A 26,290-nucleotide genomic window follows, 5' to 3' on the forward strand; every position below is an offset into this window, starting at 1 on the left:
GTGTAATCTATACATCTGTGCGTATGCGTGTGTGTAATCTATACATCTGTGCGTATGCGTGTGTGTAATCTATACATCTGTGCGTATGCGTGTGTGTAATCTATACATCTGTGCGTCTGCATGCGTGTAATCTATAGATATATATGTATATTTTTTCCTCGTTGTGAGTAAGTGCCGGCGTCTGAATCCTGATGTGGCTGATTGGTGAATATCAGGAGTGTCGGGCTGGGAGCGTCTTCTCTCCACGTCTCGAGACGATGGCCCATACTACAGACTGCACGATTCCCCGTGATGAAAATGTCAGCGGTTACAATGGATTTAGTCATAAGACAACAGTCATCTGTGTGAGGAACGAGTCCCCGAGGCATCTTGCAGAGTCGAGAACAAGATGGCTCACCTGAAGATTCCTTCAAGGGTCAATAGAGAAGAAATATGACTCCATTCCAGTAATTAGATCTAATGCCCAGTGCGCTGCCGGGGAATCTTGCATCTTCTCTATGAGCTGCTGCTTTTATGTCTGGGATGTTTTATTACAAGCATGGTTCCCAGGATTTCGACCGTTTCTTAGGATATATGGGGAATGTTTTGGCGTCTTCCCTGCTGTAGTATCTAGCAGTCTGTCCACAAGACTAGAAGCCATTGTTGGGTAATCTGGGCGGTCGCTGCATAGAAGCAGGACTTTGATTTCCTGGGGACGTGCCGGTGGCCTCCTCCCTCACCTGGCCAGTATCTCAATCACTTCTCATATTCCCCTCCTATGGTTAATGTACAACTGGAGTGACGGGTGGAGACGCCTCGTGTGCAGCACAAGTCACAAGCCGCTCTTACACATGGTCTGAGAAACCCGCTCTGATTGTTGGGCACCTTCCACAGTGTTCTCAGCTCCATCCGTGCTACAAGACCAAAGAAATGATCATGGCTGAAGAGGATTCCTGCCGGCATTTGATTGACCATTCCCACATTCCAGACTTTGAAGTCCGGCTCGTAGTGAAAGTCTCCCTGACTGTAATCTATGGGATTATCCTTTTGGCTGGGATTGTGGGGAACAGTGTTACAATCCAGACCACTAAAGTTCTGCGAGACAAGGGCTATCTCCAGAAGGGGGTGACGGACCACATGATTAGTTTGGCCTGCTCCGACCTGCTGGTCATTCTGCTGGGAATGCCTGTGGAGTTGTTCTCCGTCATTTGGTTTCCCTTTTCCTCTACATATGGAAATATCACCTGTAAAGTTTATTGCTTTCTGTTCGAGGCCTGCAGCTATGCCACCATTTTCCACGTGGCCACTCTCAGTTTTGAGCGATACATGGCCATCTGCCATCCCTTTCGCTTCAAGGCCGTTTCTGGCACCCGGATCGTGAAGCTGATGATTTGTTTTGCTTGGCTGACATCGGTTTGTGTGGCACTGCCCTTGATTTTTGCCATGGGTGCAGAATATCCTCTGAGCCCGATGTCTGGCCGGCGCTCACAGTGCAATGCTTCCACATCTTCTCAATGGAGTGGCAACTTTACCCTGTGCACGAACCTCCATTCCAAGTGGACCGCGTTTCAGACCAGTATCTTCACTGCGTTTGCTGTCTACATCGTGGTGCTGGCCTCGGTGGCTTTCATGTGTCGGAAGATGATGCTTATTTTGATGGTGACAAAGAAAGGAACAATCACCGTGAAGAATCAGCCAGGAGCCGATGTGACCAACGAAATGACGAAAAGTAGCAGCTCTGAGGCCAGATCTGCTCGAAAGCAGACGATTGTCTTCTTAGGTAAGACCATCCCTCTCAACTGCATGTGCTGGGTGGGGAAAGGTGGGGGCAAAACTGAGCTGGGGAAGCTTATCCTGGTACATACTGCTTCTTATTGGTCACTTTAACTTCAGACACCAATGTTATAGATAATTCTAATCCTGTCCCTGCACTGACTAATGATGACTAATCTGAACAAGCATCAGCTATGGTGCACATGCACCCATCACTGGCCAAGCCCTCCATTCAGATAATCCAGGGTGAAGGAAGCAGAACCTGGGGCAGCTCCTCGGAGATAGTAATATATTATATACTGTATACACAGCCAGGACTATCCTGCCGGAGATACATGTCCTCTACCACCGGCTATCGTCAAGATCCCTGCATATAGTAGTATATTATATATACACAGCCAGGACTATCCTGCCGGAGATACATGTCCTCTACCACCGGCTATCGTCAAGATCCCTGCATATAGTAGTATATTATACATACACAGCCAGGACTATCCTGCAGGAGATACATGTCCTCTACCACCGGCTATCCTCCAGATCCCTGCATATAGTAGTATATTATACATACACTGCCAGGACTATCCTGCAGAAGATACATGTCCTCTACCACCGGCTATCCTCCAGATCCCTACATATAGTAGTATATTATACATACACTGCCAGGACTATCCTGCAGAAGATACATGTCCTCTACCACCGGCTATCCTCCTGATCCCTGCATATAGTAGTATATTATACATACACTGTCAGGACTATCCTGCAGGAGATACATGTCCTTTACCACCGGCTATCCTCCAGATCCCTGCATATAGTAGTATATTATACATACACAGCCAGGACTATCCTGCAGGAGAAACATGTCCTCTACCACCGGCTATCCTCCAGATCCCTGCATATAGTAGTATATTATACATACACTGTCAGGACTATCCTGCCGGAGATACATGTCCTCTACCACCGGCTATCCTCCAGATCCCTGCATATAAAGTATATTATATATACACAGCCAGGACTATCCTGCAGGAGAAACATGTCCTCTACCACCGGCTATCCTCCTGATCCCTGCATATAGTAGTATATTATACATACACTGCCAGGACTATCCTGCAGGAGATACATGTCCTCTGCCACCGGCAATCCTCCAGATCCCTGCATATAGTAGTATATTATACATACACTGTCAGGACTATCCTGCCGGAGATACATGTCCTCTACCACCGGCTATCCTCCAGATCCCTGCATATAGTAATATATTATACATACACAGCCAGGACTATCCTGCCGGAGATACATGTCCTCTACCACCGGCTATCCTCCAGATCCCTACATATAGTAGTATATTATAAATACACAGCCAGGACTATCCTGCTGGAGATACATGTCCTCTACCACCGGCTATCGTCAAGATCCCTGCATATAGTAGTATATTATAAATACACAGCCAGGACTATCCTGCTGGAGATGCATGTCCTCTACCACCGGCTATCCTCCAGATCCCTGCATATAGTAGTATATTATAAATACACAGCCAGGACTATCCTGCTGGAGACACATGTCCTCTACCACCGGCTATCCTCCTGATCCCTGCATATAGTAGTATATTATACATACAGAGCCAGGACTATCCTGCCGGAGATACATGTCCTCTACCACCGGCTATCCTCCAGATCCCTGCATATAGTAGTATATTATACATACACAGCCAGGACTATCCTGCCGGAGATACATGTCCTCTACCACCGGCTATCCTCCAGATCCCTGCATATAGTAGTATATTATACATACAGAGCCAGGACTATCCTGCCGGAGATACATGTCCTCTACCACCGGCTATCCTCCAGATCCCTGCATATAGTAGTATATTATACATACACAGCCAGGACTATCCTGCCGGAGATACATGTCCTCTACCACCGGCTATCCTCCAGATCCCTGCATATAGTAGTATATTATACATACAGAGCCAGGACTATCCTGCCGGAGATACATGTCCTCTACCACCGGCTATCCTCCAGATCCCTGCATATAGTAGTATATTATAAATACACAGCCAGGACTATCCTGCTGGAGACACATGTCCTCTAGCACCGGCTATCCTCCTGATCCCTGCATATAGTAGTATATTATACATACAGAGCCAGGACTATCCTGCCGGAGATACATGTCCTCTACCACCGGCTATCCTCCAGATCCCTGCATATAGTAGTATATTATACATACACAGCCAGGACTATCCTGCCGGAGATACATGTCCTCTACCACCGGCTATCCTCCAGATCCCTGCATATAGTAGTATATTATACATACAGAGCCAGGACTATCCTGCCGGAGATACATGTCCTCTACTACCGGCTATCCTCCAGATCCCTGCATATAGTAGTATATTATACATACACAGCCAGGACCATCCTGCTGGAGATACCTGTCCTCTACCACCAGCTATCCTCCAGATCCCTGCATATAGTAATATATTATAAATACACAGCCAGGACTATCCTGCCGGAGATACATGTCCTCTACCACCGGCTATCCTCCAGATCCCTACATATAGTAGTATATTATAAATACACAGCCAGGACTATCCTGCTGGAGATACATGTCCTCTACCACCGGCTATCGTCAAGATCCCTGCATATAGTAGTATATTATAAATACACAGCCAGGACTATCCTGCTGGAGATATATGTCCTCTACCACCGGCTATCCTCCAGATCCCTGCATATAGTAGTATATTATAAATACACAGCCAGGACCATCCTGCAGGAGATACATGTCCTCTACCACCGGCTATCCTCCAGATCCCTGCATATAGTAGTATATTATACATACACAGCCAGGACTATCCTGCCGGAGATACATGTCCTCTACCACCGGCTATCCTCCAGATCCCTGCATATAAAGTATATTATATATATACACAGCCAGGACTATCCTGCAGGAGAAACATGTCCTCTACCACCGGCTATCCTCCAGATCCCTGCATATAGTAGTATATTATACATACACTGCCAGGACTATCCTGCAGAAGATACATGTCCTCTGCCACCGGCAATCCTCCAGATCCCTGCATATAGTAGTATATTATACATACACTGTCAGGACTATCCTGCCGGAGATACATGTCCTCTACCACCGGCTATCCTCCAGATCCCTGCATATAGTAATATATTATACATACACAGCCAGGACTATCCTGCCGGAGATACATGTCCTCTACCACCGGCTATCCTCCAGATCCCTACATATAGTAGTATATTATAAATACACAGCCAGGACTATCCTGCTGGAGATACATGTCCTCTACCACCGGCTATCGTCAAGATCCCTGCATATAGTAGTATATTATAAATACACAGCCAGGACTATCCTGCTGGAGATGCATGTCCTCTACCACCGGCTATCCTCCAGATCCCTGCATATAGTAGTATATTATAAATACACAGCCAGGACTATCCTGCTGGAGACACATGTCCTCTACCACCGGCTATCCTCCTGATCCCTGCATATAGTAGTATATTATACATACAGAGCCAGGACTATCCTGCCGGAGATACATGTCCTCTACCACCGGCTATCCTCCAGATCCCTGCATATAGTAGTATATTATACATACACAGCCAGGACTATCCTGCCGGAGATACATGTCCTCTACCACCGGCTATCCTCCAGATCCCTGCATATAGTAGTATATTATACATACAGAGCCAGGACTATCCTGCCGGAGATACATGTCCTCTACCACCGGCTATCCTCCAGATCCCTGCATATAGTAGTATATTATACATACACAGCCAGGACTATCCTGCAGGAGATACATGTCCTCTACCACCGGCTATCCTCCAGATCCCTGCATATAGTAGTATATTATACATACAGAGCCAGGACTATCCTGCCGGAGATACATGTCCTCTACCACCGGCTATCCTCCAGATCCCTGCATATAGTAGTATATTATAAATACACAGCCAGGACTATCCTGCTGGAGATGCATGTCCTCTACCACCGGCTATCCTCCAGATCCCTGCATATAGTAGTATATTATAAATATACAGCCAGGACTATCCTGCTGGAGACACATGTCCTCTACCACCGGCTATCCTCCTGATCCCTGCATATAGTAGTATATTATACATACAGAGCCAGGACTATCCTGCCGGAGATACATGTCCTCTACCACCGGCTATCCTCCAGATCCCTGCATATAGTAGTATATTATACATACACAACCAGGACTATCCTGCTGGAGATACATGTCCTCTACCACCGGCTATCCTCCAGATCCCTGCATATAGTAGTATATTATACATACAGAGCCAGGACTATCCTGCCGGAGATACATGTCCTCTACCACCGGCTATCCTCCAGATCCCTGCATATAGTAGTATATTATACATACACAGCCAGGACTATCCTGCCGGAGATACATGTCCTCTACCACCGGCTATCCTCCAGATCCCTGCATATAGTAGTATATTATACATACAGAGCCAGGACTATCCTGCCGGAGATACATGTCCTCTACCACCGGCTATCCTCCAGATCCCTGCATATAGTAGTATATTATACATACAGAGCCAGGACTATCCTGCCAGAGATACATGTCCTCTACCACCGGCTATCCTCCAGATCCCTGCATATAGTAGTATATTATACATACACAGCCAGGACTATCCTGCCGGAGATACATGTCCTCTACCACCGGCTATCCTCCAGATCCCTGCATATAGTAGTATATTATACATACAGAGCCAGGACTATCCTGCCGGAGATACATGTCCTCTACCACCGGCTATCCTCCAGATCCCTGCATATAGTAGTATATTATACATACACAGCCAGGACTATCCTGCCAGAGATACATGTCCTCTACCACCGGCTATCCTCCAGATCCCTGCATATAGTAGTATATTATACATACAGAGCCAGGACTATCCTGCCGGAGATACATGTCCTCTACCACCGGCTATCCTCCAGATCCCTGCATATAGTAGTATATTATAAATACACAGCCAGGACTATCCTGCTGGAGACACATGTCCTCTACCACCGGCTATCCTCCTGATCCCTGCATATAGTAGTATATTATACATACAGAGCCAGGACTATCCTGCCGGAGATACATGTCCTCTACCACCGGCTATCCTCCAGATCCCTGCATATAGTAGTATATTATACATACACAGCCAGGACTATCCTGCCGGAGATACATGTCCTCTACCACCGGCTATCCTCCAGATCCCTGCATATAGTAGTATATTATACATACAGAGCCAGGACTATCCTGCCGGAGATACATGTCCTCTACCACCGGCTATCCTCCAGATCCCTGCATATAGTAGTATATTATACATACACAGCCAGGACCATCCTCCTGGAGATACCTGTCCTCTACCACCAGCTATCCTCCAGATCCCTGCATATAGTAATATATTATACATACACAGCCAGGACTATCCTGCCGGAGATACATGTCCTCTACCACCGGCTATCCTCCAGATCCCTACATATAGTAGTATATTATAAATACACAGCCAGGACCATCCTGCAGGAGATACATGTCCTCTACCACCGGCTATCCTCCAGATCCCTACATATAGTAGTATATTATACATACACAGCCAGGACTATCCTGCCGGAGATACATGTCCTCTACCACCGGCTATCCTCCAGATCCCTACATATAGTAGTATATTATAAATACACAGCCAGGACCATCCTGCAGGAGATACATGTCCTCTACCACCGGCTATCCTCCAGATCCCTGCATATAGTAGTATATTATACATACAGAGCCAGGACTATCCTGCCGGAGATACAAGTCCTCTACGGTTCCGATGTCTTTATTATCCAGTGATTTCTTTTCCTCAGTCATTTAGAGATTTTTTTTAAGATCTATTGATTTTCTGAAGCACCTGGTGATTTCTAGTATAGTGTGATTTCCGTGTCATGTACTGTTTTCTTATATCTAGATTGTGAGCCCTCGCAGGCAGGGTCCTCGCTCCTCCTGTACTACACCTTTACCTGATACCTGAGCGCTCGTCCATCCCTGTGCTTGTTGCTGTCACACTCCTTCATACACCTTTACCTGATTCCTGAGCGCTCGTCCATCCCTGTGCTTGTTGCTGTCACACTCCATCATACACCTTTACCTGATAACTGAGCGCTCGTCCATCCCTTGTGCTTGCTGCTGTCACACTCCTTCATACACCTTTACCTGACTCCTGAGTGCTCGTCCATCCCTGTGCTTGTTGCTGTCACACTCCATCATACACCTTTACCTGATACCTGAGCGCTCGTCCATCCCTGTGCTTGTTGCTGTCACACTCCATCATACACCTTTACCTGACTCCTGAGTGCTCGTCCATCCCTGTGCTTGTTGCTGTCACACTCCATCATACACCTTTACCTGATTCCTGAGCGCTCGTCCATCCCTGTGCTTGTTGCTGTCACACTCCATCATACACCTTTACCTGACTCCTGAGTGCTCGTCCATCCCTGTGCTTGTTGCTGTCACACTCCATCATACACCTTTACCTGATACCTGAGCGCTCGTCCATCCCTGTGCTTGTTGCTGTCACACTCCATCATACACCTTTACCTGATACCTGAGCGCTCGTCCATCCCTTGTGCTTGCTGCTGTCACACTCCTTCATACACCTTTACCTGATTCCTGAGCGCTCGTCCATCCCTGTGCTTGTTGCTGTCACACTCCATCATACACCTTTACCTGATACCTGAGCGCTCGTCCTTCCCTGTGCTTGTTGCTGTCACACTCCATCATACACCTTTACCTGATACCTGAGCGCTCGTCCATCCCTGTGCTTGTTGCTGTCACACTCCTTCATACACCTTTACCTGATACCTGAGCGCTCGTCCATCCCTGTGCTTGTTGCTGTCACACTCCATCATACACCATTACCTGATACCTGAGCCCTCGTCCATCCCTGTGCTTGTTGCTGTCACACTCCATCATACACCTTTACCTGATACCTGAGCGCTCGTCCATCCCTGTGCTTGTTGCTGTCACACTCCTTCATACACCTTTACCTGATACCTGAGCGCTCGTCCATCCCTGTGCTTGTTGCTGTCACACTCCATCATACACCTTTACCTGATACTTGAGCCCTCGTCCATCCCTGTGCTTGTTGCTGTCGCACTCCATCATACACCTTTACCTGATACCTGAGCGCTCATCCATCCCTGTGCTTGTTGTTGTCACACTCCATCATACACCTTTACCTGATTCCAGAGCGCTCGTCCATCCCTGTGCTTGTTGCTGTCACACTCCATCATACACCATTACCGGATACCTGAGCGCTCGTCCATCCCTGTGCTTGTTGTTGTCACACTCCATCAAACACCTTTACCTGATACCTGAGCGCTCGTCCATCCCTGTGCTTGTTGCTGTCACACTCCATCATACACCTTTACCTGATACTTGAGCCCTTGTCCATCCCTGTGCTTGTTGTTGTCAAACTCCATCATACACCTTTACCTGATACCTGAGCGCTCGTCCATCCCTGTGCTTGTTGCTGTCACACTCCATCATACACCTTTACCTGATACCTGAGCGCTCGTCCATCCCTTGTGCTTGCTGCTGTCACACTCCTTCATACACCTTTACCTGATTCCTGAGCGCTCGTCCATCCCTGTGCTTGTTGCTGTCACACTCCATCATACACCTTTACCTGATACCTGAGCGCTCGTCCTTCCCTGTGCTTGTTGCTGTCACACTCCATCATACACCTTTACCTGATACCTGAGCGCTCGTCCATCCCTGTGCTTGTTGCTGTCACACTCCTTCATACACCTTTACCTGATACCTGAGCGCTCGTCCATCCCTGTGCTTGTTGCTGTCACACTCCATCATACACCATTACCTGATACCTGAGCCCTCGTCCATCCCTGTGCTTGTTGCTGTCACACTCCATCATACACCTTTACCTGATACTTGAGCCCTCGTCCATCCCTGTGCTTGTTGCTGTCGCACTCCATCATACACCTTTACCTGATACCTGAGCGCTCATCCATCCCTGTGCTTGTTGTTGTCACACTCCATCATACACCTTTACCTGATTCCAGAGCGCTCGTCCATCCCTGTGCTTGTTGCTGTCACACTCCATCATACACCATTACCGGATACCTGAGCGCTCGTCCATCCCTGTGCTTGTTGTTGTCACACTCCATCAAACACCTTTACCTGATACCTGAGCGCTCGTCCATCCCTGTGCTTGTTGCTGTCACACTCCATCATACACCTTTACCTGATACTTGAGCCCTTGTCCATCCCTGTGCTTGTTGTTGTCAAACTCCATCATACACCATTACCTGATTCCTGAGCGCTCGTCCATCCCTGTGCTTGTTGCTGTCACACTCCTTCATACACCTTTACCTGATACCTGAGCGCTTGTCCATCCCTGTGCTTGTTGCTGTCACACTCCATCATACACCATTACCTAATACCTGAGCGCTCGTCCATCCCTGTGCTTGTTGTTGTCACACTCCATCATACACCTTTACCTGATACCTGAGTGCTCGTCCATCCCTGTGCTTGTTGCTGTCACACTCCATCATACTCCTTTACCTGATACCTGAGCGCTCGTCCATCCCTGTGCTTGTTGCTGTCACAATCCATCATACACCTTTACCTGATTCCTGAGTGCTCGTCCATCCCTGTGCTTGTTGTTGTCACACTCCATCATACACCTTTACCTGATACCTGAGTGCTCGTCCATCCCTGTGCTTGTTGTTGTCACACTCCATCATACACCTTTACCTGATACCTGAGTGCTCGTCCGTCCCTGTGCTTGTTGCTGTCACACTCCATCATACTCCTTTACCTGGTTCCTGAGCGCTCGTCCATCCCTGTGCTTGTTGCTGTCACACTCCATCATACACCTTTACCTGATTCCTGAGCGCTCTTCCATCCCTGTGCTTGTTGCTGTCACAATCCATCATACACCTTTACCTGATACCTGAGCGCTCGTCCATCCCTGTGCTTGTTGCTGTCACACTCCATCATACTCCTTTACCTGATACCTGAGTGCTCGTCCATCCCTGTGCTTGTTGCTGTCGCACTCCATCATACACCTTTACCTGATACCTGAGCGCTCGTCCATCCCTGTGCTTGTTGCTGTCACACTCCATCATACTCCTTTACCTGATACCTGAGTGCTCTTCCATCCCTGTGCTTGTTGCTGTCACACTCCATCATACACCTTTACCTGATACCTGAGCGCTCGTCCTTCCCTGTGCTTGTTGCTGTCACACTCCATCATACACCTTTACCTGATACCTGAGCACTCGTCCATCCCTGTGCTTGTTGCTGTCACACTCCATCATACACCTTTACCTGATTCCTGAGCGCTCGTCCTTCCCTGTGCTTGTTGCTGTTACACTCCATCATACACCTTTACCTGATACCTGAGCGCTCGTCCATCCCTGTGCTTGTTGCTGTCACACTCCATCATACACCTTTACCTGGTTCCTGAGCGCTCGTCCATCGCTGTTCTCGTTGCTGTCACACTCCATCATACACCTTTACCTGATTCCTGAGTGCTCGTCCATCCCTGAGCTTGTTGCTGTCACACTCCATCATACACCATTACCGGATACCTGAGCGCTCGTCCATCCCTGTGCTTGTTGCTGTCACACTCCATCATACTCCTTTACCTGATACCTGAGTGCTCGTCCATCCCTGTGCTTGTTGCTGTCACACTCCATCATACTCCTTTACCTGATACCTGAGTGCTCGTCCATCCCTGTGCTTGTTGCTGTCACACTCCATCATACACCTTTACCTGATTCCTGAGCGCTCTTCCATCCCTGTGCTTGTTGCTGTCACACTCCATCATACACCTTTACCTGATACCTGAGCGCTCGTCCATCCCTGTGCTTGTTGCTGTCACACTCCATCATACTCCTTTACCTGATACCTGAGTGCTCGTCCATCCCTGTGCTTGTTGCTGTCACACTCCATCATACACCTTTACCTGATACCTGAGCGCTCGTCCATCCCTGTGCTTGTTGCTGTCACACTCCATCATACACCTTTACCTGATTCCTGAGCGCTCGTCCATCCTTGTGCTTGTTGCTGTCACACTCCATCATACACCTTTACCTGATTCCTGAGCGCTCGTCCATCGCTGTTCTCGTTGCTGTCACACTCCATCATACACCTTTACCTGATACCTGAGCGCTCGTCCATCCCTGTGCTTGTTGCTGTCACACTCCATCATACACCTTTACCTGATTCCTGAGCGCTCGTCCTTCCCTGTGCTTGTTGCTGTTACACTCCATCATACACCTTTACCTGATACCTGAGCGCTCGTCCATCCCTGTGCTTGTTGCTGTCACACTCCATCATACACCTTTACCTGGTTCCTGAGCGCTCGTCCATCGCTGTTCTCGTTGCTGTCACACTCCATCATACACCTTTACCTGATACCTGAGCGCTCGTCCGTCCCTGAGCTTGTTGCTGTCACACTCCATCATACACCTTTACCTGATTCCTGAGTGCTCGTCCATCCCTGAGCTTGTTGCTGTCACACTCCATCATACACCATTACCGGATACCTGAGCGCTCGTCCATCCCTGTGCTTGTTGCTGTCACACTCCATCATACTCCTTTACCTGATACCTGAGTGCTCGTCCATCCCTGTGCTTGTTGCTGTCACACTCCATCATACTCCTTTACCTGATACCTGAGTGCTCGTCCATCCCTGTGCTTGTTGCTGTCACACTCCATCATACACCTTTACCTGATTCCTGAGCGCTCTTCCATCCCTGTGCTTGTTGCTGTCACACTCCATCATACACCTTTACCTGATACCTGAGCGCTCGTCCATCCCTGTGCTTGTTGCTGTCACACTCCATCATACTCCTTTACCTGATACCTGAGTGCTCGTCCATCCCTGTGCTTGTTGCTGTCACACTCCATCATACACCTTTACCTGATACCTGAGCGCTCGTCCATCCCTGTGCTTGTTGCTGTCACACTCCATCATACACCTTTACCTGATTCCTGAGCGCTCGTCCATCCTTGTGCTTGTTGCTGTCACACTCCATCATACACCTTTACCTGATTCCTGAGCGCTCGTCCATCCCTGTGCTTGTTGCTGTCACACTCCATCATACTCCTTTACCTGATACCTGAGTGCTCGTCCATCCCTGTGCTTGTTGCTGTCACACTCCATCATACACCTTTACCTGATACCTGAGCGCTCGTCCATCCCTGTGCTTGTTGCTGTCACACTCCATCATACTCCTTTACCTGATACCTGAGTGCTCGTCCATCCCTGTGCTTGTTGCTGTCACACTCCATCATACTCCTTTACCTGATACCTGAGTGCTCGTCCATCCCTGTGCTTGTTGCTGTCACACTCCATCATACACCTTTACCTGGTTCCTGAGCGCTCGTCCATCCCTGTGCTTGTTGCTGTCACACTCCATCATACACCTTTACCTGATACTTGAGCGCTCGTCCATCCCTGTGCTTGTTGCTGTCACACTCCATCATACACCATTACCTAATACCTGAGCTCTCGTCCATCACTGTGCTTGTTGCTGTCACACTCCATCATACACCTTTACCTGATACCTGAGCCCTCGTCCATCCCTGAGCTTGTTGCTGTCGCACTCCATCATACACCATTACCTAATACCTGAGCGCTCGTCCATCCCTGTGCTTGTTGCTTTCAAACTCCATCATACACCTTTACCTGATACCTGAGCGCTCGTCCATCCCTGTGCTTGTTGCTGTCACACTCCATCATACACCTTTACCTGATACCTGAGTGCTCGTCCATCCCTGTGCTTGTTGCTGTCACACTCCATCATACACCTTTACCTGATACCTGACCGCTCGTCCATCCCTGTGTTGTTGCTGTCACACTCCATCATACACCTTTACCTGATTCCTGAGCGCTCGACCATCCCTGTGCTTGTTGCTGTCACACTCCATCATACACCTTTACCTGATTCCTGAGCGCTCGTCCATCCCTGAGCTTGTTGCTGTCACACTATATCATACACCTTTACCTGATTCCTGAGCGCTCGTCCATCCCTGTGCTTGTTGCTGTCACACTCCATCATACACCTTTACCTGATTCCTGAGCGCTCGTCCATCCCTGTGCTTGTTGCTGTCACACTATATCATACACCTTTACCTGATACCTAAGTGCTCGTCCATCCCTGTGCTTGTTGCTGTCACACTCCATCATACACCTTTACCTGATACCTGAGCGCTCGTCCATCCCTGTGTTGTTGCTGTCACACTCCATCATACACCTTTACCTGATTCCTGAGCGCTCGACCATCCCTGTGCTTGTTGCTGTCACACTCCATCATACACCTTTACCTGATTCCTGAGCGCTCGTCCATCCCTGAGCTTGTTGCTGTCACACTATATCATACACCTTTACCTGATTCCTGAGCGCTCGTCCATCCCTGTGCTTGTTGCTGTCACACTCCATCATACACCTTTACCTGATACCTGAGCGCTCGTCCATCCCTGTTCTTGTTGCTGTCACACTCCATCATACACCTTTACCTGATTCCTGAGCGCTCGTCCATCCCTGTGCTTGTTGCTGTCACACTCCATCATACACCTTTACCTGGTTCCTGAGCGCTCGTCCATCCCTGTGCTTGTTGCTGTCACACTCCATCATACACCTTTACCTGATACCTGAGCGCTCGTCCATCCCTGTGCTTGTTGCTGTCACACTCCATCATACACCTTTACCTGATACTTGAGCGCTCGTCCATCCCTGTGCTTGTTGCTGTCACACTCCATCATACACATTTATCTGATACCTGAGCGCTCGTCCATCCCTGTGCTTGTTGCTGTCACACTCCATCATACACCATTACCTAATACCTGAGCACTCGTCCATCACTGTGCTTGTTGCTGTCACACTCCATCATACACCTTTACCTGATACTTGAGCGCTCGTCCATCCCTGTGCTTGTTGCTGTCACACTCCATCATACACCTTTACCTGATACTTGAGCGCTCGTTCATCCCTGTGCTTGTTGCTGTCACACTCCATCATACACCTTTACCTGATACCTGAGCCCTCGTCCATCCCTGAGCTTGTTGCTGTCGCACTCCATCATACACCTTTACCTGATACTTGAGCGCTCGTCCATCCCTGTGCTTGTTGCTGTCACACTCCATCATACACCATTACCTAATACCTGAGCGATCGTCCATCCCTGTGCTTGTTGCTGTCACACTCCATCATACTCCTTTAACTGATACCTGAGCGCTCGTCCATCCCTGTGCTTGTTGCTTTCAAACTCCATCATATACCTTTACCTGATACCTGAGCGCTCGTCCATCCCTGTGCTTGTTGCTGTCACACTCCATCATACACCTTTACCTGATACTTGAGCGCTCGTCCATCCCTGTGCTTGTTGCTGTCACACTCCATCATACACCTTTACCTGATACCTGAGCGCTCGTCCATCCCTGTGTTGTTGCTGTCACACTCCATCATACACCTTTACCTGATACCTGAGCGCTCGTCCATCCCTGTGCTTGTTGCTGTCACACTCCATCATACACCTTTACCTGATACCTGAGCGCTCGTCCATCCCTGTGTTGTTGCTGTCACACTCCATCATACACCTTTACCTGATACCTGAGTGCTCATCCATCCCTGTGCTTGTTGCTGTCACACTCCATCATACACCTTTACCTGACTCCTGAGCGCTCGTCCATCCCTGTGCTTGTTGCTGTCACACTCCATCATACACCATTACCTAATACCTGAGCGCTCGTCCATCCCTGTGTTGTTGCTGTCACACTCCATCATACACCTTTACCTGATTCCTGAGCGCTCGTCCATCCCTGTGCTTGTTGCTGTCACACTCCATCATACACCTTTACCTGATACCTGAGCGCTCGTCCATCCCTGTGCTTGTTGCTGTCACACTCCATCATCCACCTTTACCTGATACATGAGCGCTCGTCCATCCCTGTGCTTGTTGCTGTCACACTCCATCATACACCTTTACCTGATACCTGAGCGCTCGTCCATCCCTGTGTTGTTGCTGTCACACTCCATCATACACCTTTACCTGATTCCTGAGCGCTCGTCCATCCCTGTGCTTGTTGCTGTCACACTCCATCATACACCTTTACCTGATACCTGAGTGCTCGTCCATCCCTGAGCTTGTTGCTGTCACACTATATCATACACCTTCACCTGATTCCTGAGCGCTCGTCCATCCCTGTGCTTGTTGCTGTCACACTCCATCATACACCTTTACCTGATACCTGAGCGCTCGTCCATCCCTGTGCTTGTTGCTGTCACACTCCATCATACACCTTTACCTGATTCCTGAGCGCTCGTCCATCCCTGTGCTTGTTGCTGTCACACTCCATCATACACCTTTACCTGGTTCCTGAGCGCTCGTCCATCCCTGTTCTCTTTGCTGTCACACTCCATCATACACCTTTACCTGGTTCCTGAGCGCTCGTCCATCCCTGTGCTTGTTGCTGTCACACTCCATCATACACCTTTACCTGATACCTGAGCGCTCGTCCATCCCTGTGCTTGTTGCTGTCACACTCCATCATACACCATTACCTAATACCTGAGCGCTCGTCCATCCCTGTGCTTGTTGCTGTCACACTCCATCATACACCTTTACCTGATACTTGAGCGCTCGTCCATCCCTGTGCTTGTTGCTGTCACACTCCATCATACACCTTTACCTGATACCTGAGCGCTCGTCCATCCCTGTGCTTGTTGCTGTCACACTCCATCATACACCTTTACCTGATACTTGAGCGCTCGTCCATCCCTGTGCTTGTTGCTGTCACACTCCATCATACACATTTACCTGATACCTGAGCGCTCGTCCATCCCTGTGCTTGTTGCTGTCACACTCCATCATACACGTTTACCTGATACCTGAGCGCTCGTCCATCCCTGTGTTGTTGCTGTCACACTCCATCATACACCTTTACCTGATTCCTGAGCGGTCGTCCATCCCTGTGCTTGTTGCTGTCACACTCCATCATACACCTTTACCTGATACCTGAGTGCTCGTCCATCCCTGAGCTTGTTGCTGTCACACTATATCATACACCTTTACCTGATTCCTGAGCGCTCGTCCATCCCTGTGCTTGTTGCTGTCACACTCCATCATACACCTTTACCTGATTCCTGAGCGCTCGTCCATCCCTGTGCTTGTTGCTGTCACACTCCATAATACACCATTACCTGATACCTGAGCGCTCGTCCTTCCCTGTGCTTGTTGCTGTAACACTCCATCATACACCATTACCTAATACCTGAGTGCTCGTCCATCCCTGTGCTTGTTGCTGTCACACTCCATCATACACCTTTACCTGATACTTGAGCGCTCGTCCATCCCTGTGCTTCTTGCTTTCAAACTCCATCATACACCTTTACCTGATACTTGAGCGCTCGTCCATCCCTGTGCTTGTTGCTGTCACACTCCATCATACACCTTTACCTGATACCTGAGCGCTCGTCCATCCCTGTGCTTGTTGCTGTCACACTCCTTCATACACCTTTACCTGATACCTGAGCGCTCTTCCACCCCTGTGCTTGTTGCTGTCACACTCCATCATACACCTTTACCTGATACTTGAGCGCTCGTCCATCCCTGTGCTTGTTGCTGTCACACTCCATCATACACCTTTACCTGATACCTGAGCACTCGTCCATCCCTGTGCTTGTTGATGTCACACTCCATCATACACCTTTACCTGATACCTGAGCGCTCGCCCATCCCTGTGCTTGTTGCTGTCACACTCCATCATACAAGTTTACCTGATACCTGAGCGCTCGCCCATCCCTATGCTTGGTGCTGTCACACTCCATCATACACCATTACCCAATACGTGAGCGCTCGTGCATCCCTGTGCTTGTTGTTGTCACACTCCATCATACACCTTTACATGATACCTGAGCGCTCGTCCATCCCTGTGCTTGTTGCTGTGACACTCCATCATACACCTTTACCTGGTTCCTGAGCGCTCGTCCATCCCTGTGCTTGTTGCTGTCACACTCCATCATACACCTTTACCTGGTTCCTGAGCGCTCGTCCATCCCTGTGCTTGTTGCTGTCACACTCCATCATACACCTTTACCTGATACTTGAGCGCTCGTCCTTCCCTGTGCTTGTTGCTGTCACACTCCATCATACACGTTTACCTGATACCTGAGCGCTCGTCCATCCCTGTGCTTGTTGCTGTCACACTCCATCATACACCTTTACGTGGTTCCTGTGCGATCGTCCATCCCTGTGCTTGTTGCTGTCACACTCCATCATACACCTTTACCTGATACTTGAGCGCTCGTCCATCCCTGTGCTTGTTGCTGTCACACTCCATCATACACCATTACCTAATACCTGAGCGCTCGTCCATCACTGTGCTTGTTGCTGTCACACTCCATCATACACCTTTACCTGATACCTGAGCCCTCGTCCATCCCTGAGCTTGTTGCTGTCGCACTCCATCATACACCATTACCTAATACCTGAGCGCTCGTCCATCCCTGTGCTTGTTGCTTTCAAACTCCATCATACACCTTTACCTGATACCTGAGCGCTCGTCCATCCCTGTGCTTGTTGCTGTCACACTCCATCATACACCTTTACCTGATACCTAAGCGCTCGTCCATCCCTGTGCTTGTTGCTGTCACACTCCATCATACACCTTTACCTGATACCTGAGCGCTCGTCCATCCCTGTGTTGTTGCTGTCACACTCCATCATACACCTTTACCTGGTTCCTGAGCGCTCGACCATCCCTGTGCTTGTTGCTGTCACACTCCATCATACACCTTTACCTGATTCCTGAGCGCTCGTCCATCCCTGAGCTTGTTGCTGTCACACTCCATCATACACCTTTACATGATTCCTGAGTGCTCGTCCATCCCTGTGCTTGTTGCTGTCACACTCCATCATACACCTTTACCTGATTCCTGAGCGCTCGACCATCCCTGTGCTTGTTGCTGTCACACTCCATCATACACCTTTACCTGATTCCTGAGCGCTCGTCCATCCCTGAGCTTGTTGCTGTCACACTATATCATACACCTTTACCTGATTCCTGAGCGCTCGTCCATCCCTGTGCTTGTTGCTGTCACACTCCATCATACACCTTTACCTGATACCTGAGCGCTCGTCCATCCCTGTTCTTGTTGCTGTCACACTCCATCATACACCTTTACCTGATTCCTGAGCGCTCGTCCATCCCTGTTCTTGTTGCTGTCACACTCCATCATACACCTTTACCTGGTTCCTGAGCGCTCGTCCATCCCTGTTCTCGTTGCTGTCACACTCCATCATACACCTTTACCTGGTTCCTGAGCGCTCGTCCATCCCTGTGCTTGTTGCTGTCACACTCCATCATACACCTTTACCTGATACCTGAGCGCTCGTCCATCCCTGTGCTTGTTGCTGTCACACTCCATCATACACCTTTACCTGATACTTGAGCGCTCGTCCATCCCTGTGCTTGTTGCTGTCACACTCCATCATACACATTTATCTGATACCTGAGCGCTCGTCCATCCCTGTGCTTGTTGCTGTCACACTCCATCATACACCATTACCTAATACCTGAGCGCTCGTCCATCACTGTGCTTGTTGCTGTCACACTCCATCATACACCTTTACCTGATACTTGAGCGCTCGTCCATCCCTGTGCTTGTTGCTGTCACACTCCATCATACACCTTTACCTGATACTTGAGCGCTCGTTCATCCCTGTGCTTGTTGCTGTCACACTCCATCATACACCTTTACCTGATACCTGAGCCCTCGTCCATCCCTGAGCTTGTTGCTGTCGCACTCCATCATACACCTTTACCTGATACTTGAGCGCTCGTCCATCCCTGTGCTTGTTGCTGTCACACTCCATCATACACCATTACCTAATACCTGAGCGATCGTCCATCCCTGTGCTTGTTGCTGTCACACTCCATCATACTCCTTTAACTGATACCTGAGCGCTCGTCCATCCCTGTGCTTGTTGCTTTCAAACTCCATCATATACCTTTACCTGATACCTGAGCGCTCGTCCATCCCTGTGCTTGTTGCTGTCACACTCCATCATACACCTTTACCTGATACTTGAGCGCTCGTCCATCCCTGTGCTTGTTGCTGTCACACTCCATCATACACCTTTACCTGATACCTGAGCGCTCGTCCATCCCTGTGTTGTTGCTGTCACACTCCATCATACACCTTTACCTGATACCTGAGCGCTCGTCCATCCCTGTGCTTGTTGCTGTCACACTCCATCATACACCTTTACCTGATACCTGAGCGCTCGTCCATCCCTGTGTTGTTGCTGTCACACTCCATCATACACCTTTACCTGATACCTGAGTGCTCATCCATCCCTGTGCTTGTTGCTGTCACACTCCATCATACACCTTTACCTGACTCCTGAGCGCTCGTCCATCCTTGTGCTTGTTGCTGTCACACTCCATCATACACCATTACCTAATACCTGAGCGCTCGTCCATCCCTGTGTTGTTGCTGTCACACTCCATCATACACCTTTACCTGATTCCTGAGCGCTCGTCCATCCCTGTGCTTGTTGCTGTCACACTCCATCATACACCTTTACCTGATACCTGAGCGCTCGTCCATCCCTGTGCTTGTTGCTGTCACACTCCATCATACACCTTTACCTGATACTTGAGCGCTCGTCCATCCCTGTGCTTGTTGCTGTCACACTCCATCATACACCTTTACCTGATACCTGAGCGCTCGTCCATCCCTGTGTTGTTGCTGTCACACTCCATCATACACCTTTACCTGATTCCAGAGCGCTCGTCCATCCCTGTGCTTGTTGCTGTCACACTCCATCATACACCTTTACCTGATACCTGAGTGCTCGTCCATCCCTGAGCTTGTTGCTGTCACACTATATCATACACCTTCACCTGATTCCTGAGCGCTCGTCCATCCCTGTGCTTGTTGCTGTCACACTCCATCATACACCTTTACCTCATACCTGAGCGCTCGTCCATCCCTGTGCTTGTTGCTGTCACACTCCATCATACACCTTTACCTGATTCCTGAGCGCTCGTCCATCCCTGTGCTTGTTGCTGTCACACTCCATCATACACCTTTACCTGGTTCCTGAGCGCTCGTCCATCCCTGTTCTCTTTGCTGTCACACTCCATCATACACCTTTACCTGGTTCCTGAGCGCTCGTCCATCCCTGTGCTTGTTGCTGTCACACTCCATCATACACCTTTACCTGATACCTGAGCGCTCGTCCATCCCTGTGCTTGTTGCTGTCACACTCCATCATACACCTTTACCTGATACTTGAGCGCTCGTCCATCCCTGTGCTTGTTGCTGTCACACTCCATCATACACATTTACCTGATACCTGAGCGCTCGTCCATCCCTGTGCTTGTTGCTGTCACACTCCATCATACACGTTTACCTGATACCTGAGCGCTCGTCCATCCCTGTGTTGTTGCTGTCACACTCCATCATACACCTTTACCTGATTCCTGAGCGGTCGTCCATCCCTGTGCTTGTTGCTGTCACACTCCATCATACACCTTTACCTGATACCTGAGTGCTCGTCCATCCCTGAGCTTGTTGCTGTCACACTATATCATACACCTTTACCTGATTCCTGAGCGCTCGTCCATCCCTGTGCTTGTTGCTGTCACACTCCATCATACACCTTTACCTGATTCCTGAGCGCTCGTCCATCCCTGTGCTTGTTGCTGTCACACTCCATAATACACCATTACCTGATACCTGAGCGCTCGTCCTTCCCTGTGCTTGTTGCTGTAACACTCCATCATACACCATTACCTAATACCTGAGTGCTCGTCCATCCCTGTGCTTGTTGCTGTCACACTCCATCATACACCTTTACCTGATACTTGAGCGCTCGTCCATCCCTGTGCTTCTTGCTTTCAAACTCCATCATACACCTTTACCTGATACTTGAGCGCTCGTCCATCCCTGTGCTTGTTGCTGTCACACTCCATCATACACCTTTACCTGATACCTGAGCGCTCGTCCATCCCTGTGCTTGTTGCTGTCACACTCCTTCATACACCTTTACCTGATACCTGAGCGCTCTTCCACCCCTGTGCTTGTTGCTGTCACACTCCATCATACACCTTTACCTGATACTTGAGCGCTCGTCCATCCCTGTGCTTGTTGATGTCACACTCCATCATACACCTTTACCTGATACCTGAGCGCTCGCCCATCCCTGTGCTTGTTGCTGTCACACTCCATCATACAAGTTTACCTGATACCTGAGCGCTCGCCCATCCCTATGCTTGGTGCTGTCACACTCCATCATACACCATTACCTGATACCTGAGCGCTCGCCCATCCCTGTGCTTGTTGCTGTCACACTCCATCATACAAGTTTACCTGATACCTCAGCGCTCGCCCATCCCTATGCTTGGTGCTGTCACACTCCATCATACACCTTTACCTGATACCTGAGCGCTCGCCCATCCCTGTGCTTGTTGCTGTCACACTCCATCATACAAGTTTACCTGATACCTGAGCGCTCGCCCATCCCTATGCTTGGTGCTGTCACACTCCATCATACACCATTACCTGATACGTGAGCGCTCGTGCATCCCTGTGCTTGTTGTTGTCACACTCCATCATACACCATTACCTGATACCTGAGCGCTCATCCATCCCTGTGCTTGTTGCTGTGACACTCCATCATACACCTTTACCTGGTTCCTGAGCGCTCGTCCATCCCTGTGCTTGTTGCTGTCACACTCCATCATACACCTTTACCTGGTTCCTGAGCGCTCGTCCATCCCTGTGCTTGTTGCTGTCACACTCCATCATACACCTTTACCTGGTTCCTGAGCGCTCGTCCATCCCTGTGCTTGTTGCTGTCACACTCCATCATACACCTTTACCTGATACTTGAGCGCTCGTCCTTCCCTGTGCTTGTTGCTGTCACACTCCATCATACACGTTTACCTGATACCTGAGCGCTCGTCCATCCCTGTGCTTGTTGCTGTCACACTCCATCATACACTATTACCTGATACCTGAGCGCTCGTCCTTCCCTGTGCTTGTTGCTGTCACACTCCATCATACACCATTACCTGATACCTGAGCGCTCGTCCATCCCTGTGCTTGTTGCTGTCACACTCCATCATACACCTTTACCTGATAACTGAGCGCTCGTCCATTCCTGTGCTTGTTGCTGTCACACTCCTTCATACACCTTTACCTGATACCTGAGCGCTCGTCCATCCCTGAGCTTGTTGCTGTCACACTCCATCATACACCTTTACCTGATAACTGAGCGCTCGTCCATTCCTGTGCTTGTTGCTGTCACACTCCTTCATACACCTTTACCTGATACCTGAGCGCTCGTCCATCGCTGTTCTCTTTGCTGTCACACTCCATCATACACCTTTACCTGATACCTGAGTGCTCGTCCATCTCTGTGCTTGTTGCTGTCACACTCCATCATAAACCTTTACCTGATACCTGAGCGCTCGTCCATCGCTGTTCTCTTTGCTGTCACACTCCATCCTACACCTTTACCTGATACCTGAGCGCTCGTCCATCGCTGTTCTCTTTGCTGTCACACTCCATCATACACCTTTACCTGATACCTAAGCGCTCGTCCATCGCTGTTCTCTTTGCTGTCACACTCCATCATACACATTTACCTGATTCCTGAGTCCTCGTCCATCCCTGTGCTTGTTGTTGTCACACTCCATCATACACCATTACCTGATTCCTGAGCGCTCGTCCATCCCTGTGCTTGTTGCTATCACACTCCATCATACACCTTTACCTGATACCTGACTGCTCGTCCTTCCCTGTACTTGTTGATGTCACACTCCATCATACACCATTACCTAATACCTGAGCGCTCGTCCATCACTTTGCTTGTTGCTGTCACACTCCATCATACAACTTTACCTGATACCTGAGCGCTCGTCCATCCCTGTGCTTGTTGCTATCACACTCCATCATACACCTTTACCTGATACCTGAGTGCTCGTCCATCGCTCTTCTCTTTGCTGTCACACTCCATCATACACCTTTACCTGATACCTGAGTGCTCATCCATCGCTGTTCTCTTTGCTGTCACACTCCATCATACACCTTTATCTGATACCTGAGCGCTCGTCCATCCCTGTGCTTGTTGCTGTCACACTCCATCATACACCTTTACCTGATACTTGAGCACTCGTCCTTCCCTGTGCTTGTTGCTGTCACACTCCATCATACACCTTTACCTGATACTTGAGCGCTCGTCCATCCCTGTGCTTGTTGCTGTCACACTCCATCATACACCTTTACCTGATACCTGAGCGCTCGTCCATCCCTGTGTTGTTGCTGTCACACTCCATCATACACCTTTACCTGGTTCCTGAGCGCTCGTCCATCCCTGTGCTTGTTGCTGTCACACTCCATCATACACCTTTACCTGATACCTGAGCGCTCGTCCATCCCTGTGCTTGTTGCTGTCACACTCCATCATACACCTTTACCTGATACATGAGCGCTCGTTCATCCCTGTGCTTGTTGCTGTCACACTCCATCATACACCATTACCTAATACCTGAGCGCTCGTCCATCACTGTGCTGGTTGCTGTCACACTCCATCATACACCTTTACCTGATACCTGAGCCCTCGTCCATCCCTGAGCTTGTTGCTGTCGCACTCCATCATACACCATTACCTAATACCTGAGCGCTCGTCCATCCCTGTGCTTGTTGCTTTCAAACTCCATCATACACCTTTTCCTGATACCTGAGCGCTCGTCCATCCCTGTGCTTGTTGCTGTCACACTCCATCATACACCTTTACCTGATACTTGAGCGCTCGTCCATCCCTGTGCTTGTTGCTGTCACACTCCATCATACACTTTTACCTGATTCCTGAGCGCTCGTCCATCCCTGTGCTTGTTGCTGTCACACTCCATCATACACCATTACCTAATACCTGAGTGCACGTCCATCCCTGTGCTTGTTGCTGTCACACTCCATCATACACCTTTACCTGATACTTGAGTGCTCGTCCATCCCTGTGCTTGTTGCTGTCACACTCCATCATACACTTTACCTGATTCCTGAGCGCTCGTCCATCCCTGTGTTTGTTGCTGTCACACTCCATCATACACCTTTACCTGGTTCCTGAGCGCTCGTCCATCCCTGTGCTTGTTGCTGTCACACTCCATCATACACCTTTACCTGATACCTGAGCGCTCGTCCATCCCTGTGCTTGTTGCTGTCACACTCCATCATATACCTTTACCTGATTCCTGAGCGCTCGTCCATCCCTGTGCTTGTTGCTGTCAAACTCCATCATACACCTTTACCTGGTTCCTGAGCGCTCGTCCATCCCTGTTCTCGTTGCTGTCACACTCCATCATACACCTTTACCTGGTTCCTGAGCGCTCGTCCATCCCTGTGCTTGTTGCTGTCACACTCCATCATACACCTTTACCTGATACCTGAGCGCTCGTCCATCCCTGTGTTGTTGCTGTCACACTCCATCATACACCTTTACCTGATTCCAGAGCGCTCGTCCATCCCTGTGCTTGTTGCTGTCACACTCCATCATACACCTTTACCTGATACCTGAGTGCTCGTCCATCCCTGAGCTTGTTGCTGTCACACTATATCATACACCTTCACCTGATTCCTGAGCGCTCGTCCATCCCTGTGCTTGTTGCTGTCACACTCCATCATACACCTTTACCTCATACCTGAGCGCTCGTCCATCCCTGTGCTTGTTGCTGTCACACTCCATCATACACCTTTACCTGATTCCTGAGCGCTCGTCCATCCCTGTGCTTGTTGCTGTCACACTCCATCATACACCTTTACCTGGTTCCTGAGCGCTCGTCCATCCCTGTTCTCTTTGCTGTCACACTCCATCATACACCTTTACCTGGTTCCTGAGCGCTCGTCCATCCCTGTGCTTGTTGCTGTCACACTCCATCATACACCTTTACCTGATACCTGAGCGCTCGTCCATCCCTGTGCTTGTTGCTGTCACACTCCATCATACACCTTTACCTGATACTTGAGCGCTCGTCCATCCCTGTGCTTGTTGCTGTCACACTCCATCATACACATTTACCTGATACCTGAGCGCTCGTCCATCCCTGTGCTTGTTGCTGTCACACTCCATCATACACGTTTACCTGATACCTGAGCGCTCGTCCATCCCTGTGTTGTTGCTGTCACACTCCATCATACACCTTTACCTGATTCCTGAGCGGTCGTCCATCCCTGTGCTTGTTGCTGTCACACTCCATCATACACCTTTACCTGATACCTGAGTGCTCGTCCATCCCTGAGCTTGTTGCTGTCACACTATATCATACACCTTTACCTGATTCCTGAGCGCTCGTCCATCCCTGTGCTTGTTGCTGTCACACTCCATCATACACCTTTACCTGATTCCTGAGCGCTCGTCCATCCCTGTGCTTGTTGCTGTCACACTCCATAATACACCATTACCTGATACCTGAGCGCTCGTCCTTCCCTGTGCTTGT

The 26,290-nt window shown here is 49.3% G+C and overlaps 1 protein-coding gene across 1 annotated transcript in view; it reads left to right on the plus strand.

Moving 5' to 3' along the window:
• The first annotated feature begins 716 nt into the window (after nucleotides 1–716).
• The window catches only part of GPR39 (G protein-coupled receptor 39), a 274,066-nt gene continuing 248,492 nt past the window's right edge, over nucleotides 717–26,290 (plus strand). Inside the window, exon 1 of the mRNA XM_073647570.1 lies at nucleotides 717–1,759. Coding sequence (XP_073503671.1) covers nucleotides 910–1,759 — 850 coding nt within the window. The 5' untranslated portion in view covers nucleotides 717–909. The remainder of the gene's footprint in view (nucleotides 1,760–26,290) is intronic.

Source organism: Phyllobates terribilis, unplaced genomic scaffold (genome assembly GCF_046119375.1).
Source record: "Phyllobates terribilis strain yellow unplaced genomic scaffold, ASM4611937v1 Scaffold_9__5_contigs__length_417890890, whole genome shotgun sequence".
Taxonomy (NCBI): Eukaryota; Metazoa; Chordata; class Amphibia; order Anura; family Dendrobatidae; genus Phyllobates; species Phyllobates terribilis.